This window comes from Limulus polyphemus, unplaced genomic scaffold (genome assembly GCF_000517525.1).
Source record: "Limulus polyphemus unplaced genomic scaffold, Limulus_polyphemus-2.1.2 Scaffold3840, whole genome shotgun sequence".
Classification (NCBI taxonomy): domain Eukaryota; kingdom Metazoa; phylum Arthropoda; class Merostomata; order Xiphosura; family Limulidae; genus Limulus; species Limulus polyphemus.
Genome location: NW_013669450.1, coordinates 11962 through 23598, shown reverse-complemented (window position 1 = coordinate 23598; position 11637 = coordinate 11962). Strand labels below are relative to the sequence as shown.

General features: G+C 34.7%; 1 protein-coding gene across 1 annotated transcript; it reads left to right on the top strand.

Moving 5' to 3' along the window:
- Positions 1-1150: 1150 nt before the first annotated feature.
- Positions 1151-2440, top strand: LOC106470135 (fibroin heavy chain-like). Its single transcript, XM_013930664.1, has 2 exons — positions 1151-1162; positions 1553-2440. Exons 1-2 carry the CDS (start codon positions 1151-1153, stop codon positions 2438-2440), a joined length of 900 nt encoding a protein of 299 aa, XP_013786118.1.
- Positions 2441-11637: the final 9197 nt, after the last annotated feature.

Here is an 11637-nt window from a genome sequence, read left to right as displayed (position 1 = left end):
AGCTACACAATGGGCTATCTGTGCTCTGCTCTCCACGGGTATCGAAACCCGGATTCTAGCATTGTAAGTCCACAGACATACCGCTGTGTTACGGGGGGGGCAATAATGAAAGAGTATTAATGTTTAACTAGTCCTCAGGAACTACTTTTTTCATAACTATACAAAATAAATAAAAAATATATTTGGATTTTCCTCTTTTTCCATCTTCAGGAATCACAAGTGAACCTAAAAGGAAAATAGTTTTTTGTTTGTTTGTTATTAACCACAAAACTACACAAGGGACTCGACCAACTGTGGGTATCGAAACCCAAATTTTGGCGCTAAACTAGCGGTGGGCAAAGAAAAATATCCTAATTATGTGAGTATTTGTATTTTTGTTTGAACGCAAAGTTATACAATGGACTATATGCGCTCTGACCAACTCTGGAAATCGAACCCGGATTTTAATGTTCTGAGTTCGAAACCTTACTGCTGACCCACAGAGGGTCACTTAATCCTTTATGTAGCTTTAACTTAACAATGAGCAAACTAAAAGTGGTTTATAGCTTGAGACTTTCTTAATAATTTAAATTTATCACGCTAACACAAATCGTGTTTAAGTGAACAGTAGATTATGTAGTTGTATTTGAAGTCTTGGTAAGATTTTGCTGAAACAGTAAACGATGCATACCATTTAAAGTTGCAAACACGATTTTATCTGAATTTACATTAGTCTAGTAGTTTCACATGATTCAGGTAAAAGATAACACGCCCTAAATGACACAACTGTTTTGTCTTTTTATCGTTTTTTTATGAGGAATCAAAGAAATTAGAAAACAAAACCATGTCAAAGGCATCTTCTTATAAATATGAAGAAACATTGTTTAACAAGAACGCTTTGTACAAGAAAGCCACATCTTTAACAGACGATAGTAATGACGTGATCCATTCCGAGTGGTGCCCTGAATTTTATCGCGTGCCATGAGGTGTAATAACAGGGCGGTGGAGCTCGGGTGAAAGTAGACCGGTTCTTGCAATAAAAGATCAACCAATTCACTTTCGATTTTCGCTGACCTGGTGTACCACTTTCTTGCTTGTCCCAACAATAGGCTTAGACATATAAAAGGCAGATTTCTCAGGTTAACGCCATTCTACTCCTGGTTATCAAACCATGAAGTTTCAGGTGAGTGTGTCGTAAACAAGTCAAACACGCCCTCGAACTTACAAGGGTCGTTTAACAAGTGCATCGTAACTCGGTAGCTCAGTGTGTACAAAACATTCAAAACAAAATAATCAAATATTTTTGTATCTGTTTAGTCATTTTTTTTTCGGAACAAAGAATTTGAAAAAGTGGAAAAATATATATGCTGCACATTTTTCAAAAGAAATTTACAAAAAATGTATAATATTAAATATAAAATAATTTTAATATAAAGAGCACTTCGTAATCGCCTACACATATTTCGAATTATAACACTATTATAAGTATTATTTACGTATTGAAGGTAAGAGTATTACATTGTATGACGGTTTTAGTTCTAACATACTAATTTATAATTTTTTTTCTTTGAAGGTTGCCTTCCTTCTTTTTGCCGTTGTTGAGGTACTCACTACTGAGGTGAAACAGGAAACAGTCCCTGTTCCTGCTGTTTACCCTGGTCCCGCTGACAGTGCTGCCGGCTATGCTGACTACGCCAAGTTGAATAAGGATTTTGGCGCCAAAGGCCACTCATCTCTTGCCGATCATGGTAGCTATGGGAGCGCTGCTCAAGGAGCCTCTGGACTGCTTAAAGATGCCGCTTTCAGGAATCTAAATGCGTTTGGCGCTAAGGGTGCATCTCACGGCCAATTCAAGGACAAGGACGTATACTCGAGAGATCGCGGGTACGGCTATCAAAAGGCTTATGCCTACGACAAAGTGGTATCTTTCCACGACGTTGACGCAGAAAAAGGAGCATATGGCAGCAAACAGGGCCTGAGTGACGATTCTGCCCACAGCAAACTTGACTCCAACAAACGTTACGGCCAAGGAGCTTTTGGTAAACATGATCTCCATGGTGCTTCTGGTTATGATCGCCAAAGACAGCTAGGCAGTGGTTACGCCAAAAAAGGCTATGCTGAAGGAGTTGGAGCCATCGGCTACCAACCTGCTCATGGTGACGTCTTCGCACCCTCATTCAATGGTTATGCCCCAGTATTCGGTCCTGGCATTGGTTATGGTCCTGCATCAGCCTTCAGAAATGGTCAGGCCTACAGCTATGGTCCTACATCAGCCTTCAGAAATGGTCAGGCCTACGGCTATGGTCCTGCATCAGCCTACAGAAATGGTCAGGCCTACGGCTATGGTCCTGCATCAGCCTACAGAAATGGTCAGGCCTACGGCTATGGTCCTGCTTTCGCTGTGGCTCCTACTTATGGTTACGGTCATGGAGCGCCACATTCCTACCCTAGTTACCACTAAGCGTTTTAGGTAAAAGTAATATTTTTAGTGTTTTCCTTGCAGTACTATATATATATTCCAACAAATAGCTGTTATTATAAAACGTTATGTGCCATGAGAGTAGTGGAATTTCCCATAAAGTATTAAATTTTCAGTCCACTTCCAAATAAAACATAATATGGTTTTAGTCGATTTCCAACAAGATATTACATTCTCAGTCCGTTTCCAATAACTCATTAATTATTTTTATTCCATTTCAAATAAGGCGTAATAGTTTTCATCCATTTCCAGTAAGACCTTACATCTTTAGTCAGTTTAAGTAAGATATAATGTTGTCTATTTTAGTTTTGTAAATGTTGTCATAAAACGCAGAAAATCCATTTTAAATATCTCCTTTGAAAATTCAATTTCATCATAATTTTATTTAACAAAATATTAAAATTTGGATTTTGACCTTTTTCAGACGGATACATATACTCTTTAGGAACATAACATAAATGAGACGTTGATCCGTTAGTGGGGACTTTCTGCAAATAGCAAAAAAAAAACACCAATCTTCACATCCTGTCAAATAATCATCACCTTACTGCATCTGCATATTTTCAAGATTATTACTTATTTATATAAATAACAGAAGAAGTTGCTCATATTGTTTATACAAACTCTTTTTATAATTCTAATGTCTGTATTCTTTTATGTTCCTGTAAATAAATGTTTGTTAACCTTCTTTTTAGATCAAACTCATGTTCGTCTTCGACCTTACAGGTTTGTTTTTAACAAAACATGACTTTAGTAGGAATAAAAGTAAATGTCCACATGAACATCATGTTACAAGCTTAATAACAAATGCGAAACGTAAATTAAATATCAAAGTAATGACTCTTTCTTTTTTAGTATACCAGTTTGCTTTCCTTTGGTTCCTTTTGGAGAAGTAGAAAAACATAACAATGTCAAGCTGGCTTAAATGATATTCTTGATAAATATTTACTTAGACTTACAAATATTCGCGCTTTTTTTAAGGCTTCGAATTGTTTAAAACCGACTTTAATTTTGCAAAGAGTGGATTTGGGAAACTTAAAGATGGAACAATTTTATTGAAATTGAAACGCGAGACAAAATACATTTTCTGTTTGAATTCTAAGGAAAGTTAAGTTTGTCTCTCTATATTCCAATAGTCCACTCTAAACACAATAAAATGTTCTGAGTTCACGTGTTTTTCAGTCACCTTGTGTAATTCACTTGTATTTTGTTTTCAAACGCAAAGAAAAATCTCTCACATAAAAATCAATAATATCCAACAAAGCACTACTTTTCCAATTCAACCAGCTCTCATACGTAAATAACCTAAATCAGTGCTTTTCAACCTTTTCCAATATCATTCACCCCTATTTTTCACAACAGCTACAAAGAAGACAAAAAAGTACTAAATCAAAATGCAAAATTCTTTATTATGACTTAAATGTACATCAAACTACAACTAGAATGAATACAACATAAAATAAACAAAACCCCTGATTGAACCATTCACCCAATTGAGAAGCATTGACGTAAAGTATAAATTATTTATTAGTAAGCAAAAATAGTGATATTTAAAATAACAAAGTTGCTTCAAAAAAAAAAAAAAGTAGCACCTTCAAATGTTAGCGATCTGCTATATAAACTTCTGGGGAACAGATACAAAGAATCAACTGAAATACTTATTCAATTCTGATTTGAAAGTTAAAAAATTGGTCAATGTTACCATTTCAAAGCTAACGTTAGATATAATAGAATAAAGAGTTATACACGATCTAGCTAGCTTAAACTACAATGTGGATAAGAACTTTGTAGAAATTATACCTTATTTTTCAAACATGTTTAGACATTGATTATAAATCTCTAATTATCCGATCTCTGTAAAATGTAAATTATTTAGAGAGCCGTTACAAATTATGACAAAGCACGTAAATGAGTTACCCTTTCTCTGTAAATGCTGAATAGTTCTGGAACTATGGCATATAATACAGTGTATGTGTACCATATGTAAAATCAAACCACACTGACCTGGATTGTAAAATACCTTCAAAACTTATTCGTAGCTGGAGGGGTAGGTGCCCCCATCTTTCTGAAGAGAAACATTCAAACACGAATGATAAACGTTGTTGAGCGAACAACAGTCTTAATTATTACTTGCTAATAGTGTAAATTACTTTCCTTGTATATGTTTTTTGTTGTTGTTATAACCTTGGTAACAATATATTTTTATAGTTTCCATATCTATAATTATCAGTTTGTTAGACAATGTAGCCTATGTCTGTTGGTTCTTTAGAACGTTGATGTCCTCTATACATCCGCCGGGTACTAACGTTCTACCTACTGATTATTAAAACGTTGTACCCTACATTTGTTGATTATTTAGAACGTTGTACCCTACATCTGTTGATTATTTAGAACGTTGATGTCCTCTATACATCTGCCGGGTACTAACGTTCTACCTACTGATTATTAAAACGTTGTACCCTACATTTGTTGATTATTTAGAACGTTGTACCCTACATCTGTTGATTATTTAGAACGTTGTACCCTACTTCTGCTGATTATTTAGAAACTTATACCCTACTTCTGCTGATTATTTAGAAAGTTATACCCTACTTCTGCTGGTTATTTAGAAAATTATACCTACTTCTGATGATTATTTAGAAAGTTATATCCTACTTCTGCTGATTATTTAGAAAATTATATCCTACTTCTGCTGGTTATTTAGAAAGTTATATCCTACTTCTGCTGATTATTTAGAAAGTTATACCTACTTCTCCTGATTATTCAGAAAGTTATACTTTACTTCTGCTGATTATTTAGAAAATTATACCTACTTCTGCTGATTATTTAGAAAGTTATACCTACTTCTGCTGATTATTAGAACACTGTACTACAAAACTTGATAATGAGGAACCCACTTTTTAGAAAATAAAAGTTTTGAGACGACTTGACTGGGTAATGAAAAACTTCATTGTAAATGTACAACTTTTCGACAAGATTTTTTACCTGAGGATGACAAGATCTTGTCAAAACGTCGTATATTTATAATAAAGTTTTTTCATTACCCATACAAGCCGTCTCAAAACTTTTATTGCACTATAAATTTACTAGCCCGGCATGGCCAGGTGGTTAGGGAGCTCGACCAGCAATCTGAGAGTCGCGGGTTCGGATCCCCGTCACACCAAACGTGCTCGCCCTTTCAGCTGTGGGGGCGTTATGATGTGACGGTCAATCCCACTATTCGTTGGTAAAAGAGTAGCCCAAGAGTTGGCGGTGGGTGGTGATGACTAGTTGCCTTCCCTCTAGTGTTATACTGCTAAATTAGGGACGGCTATAGCAGATAGCCCTCGTGTAGCTTTGCGCGAAATTCAAAAACAAACAATAAATTTACTAGTTATTTAGAACATTGTACTATACATCTACTAATCTACTATACATCTGCTAATCCTTTCGAAGTTTTAGCCGGTTTCTCTCTTTACTCTACTTTTAAGTGTTCTGTCTCTGGTTCTTTTCTAAATGTTTTCAACGTTTTACTCTGGTGCAGTTTTGACTTTAAAATGTTAGCCTTTAGTTCTTTCCTATTTTACTTTTCCGAAATCTGTCTTCATTCTTTAGATGTTTTACAAAGTTTCTATTCCGACTTTCTTGACTTTGTAAATTAAATCTGTTCTAATCCTTTAAATGTTGTATTCTATTTCAATTGAGTTTTTTTACCCAATTTTTATTGAGATCTTGTACACTTAAAGTTTTACACACATCACTGGATGTTTATACAATTTTTATAGTCCTGTAGATATTTGTAGAAGGTGTAACTTAGATCTTTGTAGATTCTGTAGACGTTGTTATCCGCATTTGGTCTTCATTCTCTAATTTTCTTATTCGTGACATGTAGATTTTTTAAAATGTCTTTCTTTAGATTAAATATTTCATTTTGTTTATTTTTATGTTGGCCCCCCATAGTGGCACAGCGGTATGTCTTCGGACTTGCAACGCTAGAAACCGGGTTTCGATATTCGTGGTGAGCAGAGCACAGATAGGCCATTGTGTAGCTTTGTGTTTAATTACAAACAAACTTTTTTGGAAAAAGAGTGCCACCTAGATTTGTCCTTATGCTTTAAGCATTATTTAATTGTTTTGTATACATAGAGTATTAAACTGTTTCATAACTTATTAAGCGTTACATGTGTCTGTCGTCGTCTTCTTTATAAATAGTACCCTGGCTATCTTCTAGTTCTTCAGGTATTGTCCCCTGTATGTCTGTATTCTTATCCTTTAGTTCTTGGTATATTCCGGTTCCTCGTGTACTGTACTATATCTGTATTCATTTTCTTTGTGTGTTGAATTCTTGCTCTCTTCTTATTCTTCAGGACTTGTATCCTGTTCGTATCTTAGTTCTTTATTCCTATCGTCACGGGTCAAAGGCCATGTCATCGCGTTTGTTGACTTACAATCAAAATTTTGTTAAACTACTATTTTATGAATATATGTCAATAGGTTTGGTATGAAATCGTAGTCTATAATTCAAATTTTAGTATTATACATTAGTTAATTTCTTATTTTAAAAGTAAATATTATAAGAACGCACCTAAATATCGATTTTTGTGTGTCACGTGGTATGTTGAATGTAGCATTGGTTCAAATTAAATGTTTGTGATGTCCAAATATAAAGTCTGTGGTTTCTTATGAATTAGGAACTCAAATTACAGATATTTACAAACTAGAATATAAAATAAGAACTTCCTATCTTTTCTATTAGCTTTTTTATACCTATCACCCCACTGTTCCTTTTAAATGTGTACCTAGTTCATAAAACCCATTTCCTTTCCTGGATGATACGTTATAATTATCTATTGGCTATTTAAATGTTATATTCTTAATTCCTTAGATAACATATGATATTTATATATTGGTTCCTTAATTGGGAGATATATCCTGATTATATGTTATTTCCTTAGGTGGTTTATCTTAGTTACTTATTAGTTCTTTAAATAATATACTCTGGTTACATATCAGTTCCATAGACGGTTTATCTTGGATGTTTATTCGTTCTATAAATGGTGTATCAACACAGACTACACAAGCCGAGAAGGAGCCTGAACCCACAGACAAGTTCACGCAGACCCCACCTGGTATACACTGGTTACATATCAGTTCCGTAGATATGTCTTAGTTATTTATTTGTTCCTTAAATCGTACACTCTGGTTATAAACTGAGAGCCAGTATTGGATATTCTGGTAAAATATTGTTTTCTTTGATAGTTTATATTGGTTCTTTATTGATTCCCTAAATTATATTATTGATATATATATATATCGGTTCCTTTGATGGTTTACCTTGGACTTGTGGTAGTCTTGGATTAACTGATTCCCTCAAAGTGTGTAAGATATTTTAATTTCATAACGGGAGGATAGAGCTGGATAAATCACGAAATAGTCTGAGTTTAACTAGCTTGGCTGAGTTTTAAGCTAAGAAAAATAATAAGACTTGGCAAAATGAGGAATCTCTATTTATCGATAGACACAAAACACGGTGAGCATATTTGTATAGGATAAAGGGCGGTCACCTTCTACTGGGTCTATCAACCAATTAACTGATTTCCTTCCCTCAAAGTGGCTTCTCGTCACTTTAGAAAACTAATAGAAGTGTGTGTGTGAATCAAATAGTATTTACTTAACAGGAAACGTTAGATTTACCCACAATTACTAGCACTAACCACATGACTGGTCGTTCTCGTTCAGCATAGGAGAAGCCTTAACCTCTAAATATCATCTACTCTGCCAGTGAAGAACGCTGCTCTCTTTGAACTTCTTGCACAACATTTAGCGTTGATACTGATATATATATATTCAGTGGGTGGAGTAGGTGTTATCTCAAGAGTACAACAAAGGAACAAAGATAACTTAAACCAGCTTAACGGTTTTCTTAATAACGTGTTATGCGAAATCTGCAAAAATTTTAAACTTTTACATTAAAGTAAAAGCGTACAAAATGTAATACCGTAAAGTAATGTTTAAAAGATAATATGATAATCCTGATAATATGAAGTGTAATTTGTCTTGGATACTATCTTTCTTTATTACTTTCTTTATTTAGTTAGCGTTCCTAACTAACCATTTTTATCACAAGTTCGGAAATTTTACGTTATTATTGTTTTTTTTTCTTTACGTGTGTGTGTGTTGCTCTTATCACTAAACAATGTTAAAGTGACTTCACAAGTATCTTAAAATCAGTTTACATATTTCTGTTTGAATTTTTTCGCAAGCAATTGAGAGGAACCTTTATTTACAAGTCAAGTTGATCGAAATTGATGACAGCTTCCTCTCTCACATATAACTATTGGAACAGGTATGCCTGATATGAGATTTATGAAGCGCTCTAACAAGTAGGCGGTAATTGTTTGTTTGCATATGCCTGATATGAGACCAAACAATTGTAGCGAAAAATGAACTCTATCAATAGAAAACATAATTCATTATTTCCTCGAAAGAGGGCCGAAGGTCGGCTGGAGGGGTCACCTGTTTTAATCATTTGTACCACTATACAGTAGTGTGTTGTCTGTCTGTCAGTCAGTAGACACTAGAATGACGTCACATAAGGGACGCTTAACGTTGCAATTTGTACTGTCGTGCCATCAGTAAAATGTGTGCATGCCGTGAATCACGAGAATAATTATACATTCTGTAGGCTACAACACAATATGACATATGAACTTCAAAAGCAAGAAATAAAAATATTTCTTAATCTTAACTTTATTTTTATTTACTCTTGAAACAGAACACTTTCGGGAACCCTGCGGAATTACATCTAGTTAAAATATTTTACCAGTACGATTTATTTGTCAGGATCCTGATTAACTTCAGTGTCCCCCTCCCCTATTGCAGCTGAGCGGTAAGTTTGAGGAATTATTACGTTCAAATTGCTACTAGTGGACACAACGCAGATAACTCATTGTACAATCCACCTCTTAAAACAAATAAAAGAAAAACTCATAAAGTGGAAAGCTCTACCTCACGTACAAGAATTCAAACAATTCATAGTTATTCAATTATTACATGTAGGTCAACAAAGCCACCTTTTAGCCATTAATAATAATACAAGTTTGTTTTTCCAATTCGTTGATTTTAAAATCTACAAACAATGGGTTATAGGAGTGCATTCGGACATTTTGTTCGCTTATTTGTGCTTGTATGAGCATGATCTACGTATCTTGACAATAACGTATTCATAATCAAAACCAAGATTTTGAAAGAAAAATAGAAGTGATATTTTTTCATCGAAATTTGGGATACAGTCTTATTATGGGAGTTTCATGTAACTTACGTTAGGCACCACTATGCCTGTTTTAACTAGTAATTTTTTGTTTATGTTTCATAGCACTTGCTTAGGGATTTTGCTGAGCAAAGGAATTCCAAGCAGTTTATTTAAGACTGCATAGGTGATACTAAGACAAACACACATTAAATACACCACTAGTCTGCTTTTAAAAACAGCTTCAAAACAACTCAAATTTGTATTTGTTCTAAAAGAGTAGCTAACTTCTCCGTCGTATGTGCAAGGACCGGTCCATTGGACTGACCCTTTTTTGGAGAAGAAATTTTGACAATAATTACGAAGTTACTGCGTGTATTTACATGAAGTGTGGCAAGCTTTTAGTAAAATGTACAGGTCTGTTTACAAAAAAAAATCATACGTGTTACATAAGTATTTGTACTCAAGATTTGTCTGAGAATTGCCGTAGTGCAAGGTGATGTTTATGTGAAGAATGAATACACTTTTGTCCATCATATAGATTGCATATTGCTTTTACATAACCTCTAGAACCTCCAAAATGCATATCTACAATTTTATTTTCAGTATCCCTGTATATTATATCTGGTGTTTGCTATCCTGTCAACCACTTTGCGTTTTAGCTGCGCTTGTGTTGTTTTTACTTTAAAGCCAGTTCACGAGGAAAGGCATCCATATTTATCGGACTTTTAAAATGTAATTAATTGTGCTTTACAAATTGTTTTCCTATCAAGAATAAGGATATTATATAATATTCTTTCTCAGTGTAAATCAACTTTTACATTGAAAATCAGTTACGCCGTTGCGAAGTTATGGCACTGTCAATATTGTTTGTACAAATACAAAAAAAAGAAAAATACTAATTTGATCATCTGCCCTCTTTAGTCTTATATATATGTGTGTGTATGAACGTATTTTGATAAAAAATGCATTAGGCCCTTGAGGAATAGACACTAGGCAGATACAAGCAATATGAAAACCCCAGGGCCATTAATGTGCAAATGCATGCAATCAGATTCTTTAGGTGTCACATCAAGTAGGGAGATTGATTTGGTTAGAATAATTGATATTTCGAACTCAGATGCAGGCGAGTTTGCACTTGAATAGACTAGGTGTCCAAAACATGTTGCTCAGTACAGTGCGAAAAAGATTGGTCCTTATAAAGATTAAATCAAAGCGTGTTTTTGATCTTGGTGTGGCTGATAAGTCCCACAAAACTTCAGCTGAGAAAGCACTCACGCAGCAATTCGCTTTTACCAACTGTCTATATATTGTTGCTGGGCCGGATGGAGAAGTGTAACTTAGAGTAGTAATATAACACAAAAAGTCCCACAAAACTTCAGCTGAGAAAGCACTCACGCAGCAATTCGCTTTTACCAACTGCCTATATATTGTTGCTGGGCCGGATGGAGAAGTGTAACTTAGAGTAGTAATATAACACAAAAACTTGGAAGTTTGCAATGATAGCACCATACTATCAAATAAAGCTTACGCTAGTAATAACGCTGCTGGTTTGTCGATACCAAGGTTGAGACGTCGCGATGTAGCCAAGTTATACACAGATGCTCAAATTGACTGTTTGTTTACATAGAGCTGTCAGGGAACTTTGACAATTCGGAGCCAGTTAAGTTCGCCTCCCTAAAATCAATGAATTGTTCCCCACAGACCAGCAAGTTTGATGAAATGTCTCATAAGCGGCTTGTAAATCTGTTAGTGTGGAATTTTAATGCGTGGTTCGTTTACTTATTTTATCAGCGTAGTTTATTTGTTATGGGAACTAACAAAACCCCTCTGTATTTTGGTACTAAACAAAACTTTGTTGCTTACATTAGCATGTGTATATATGGAAAAAAATTAAGCACCCCCGTGTTTTTTTCAAGTGATTCAGATTCGACGTTCTTGTGACTGATTA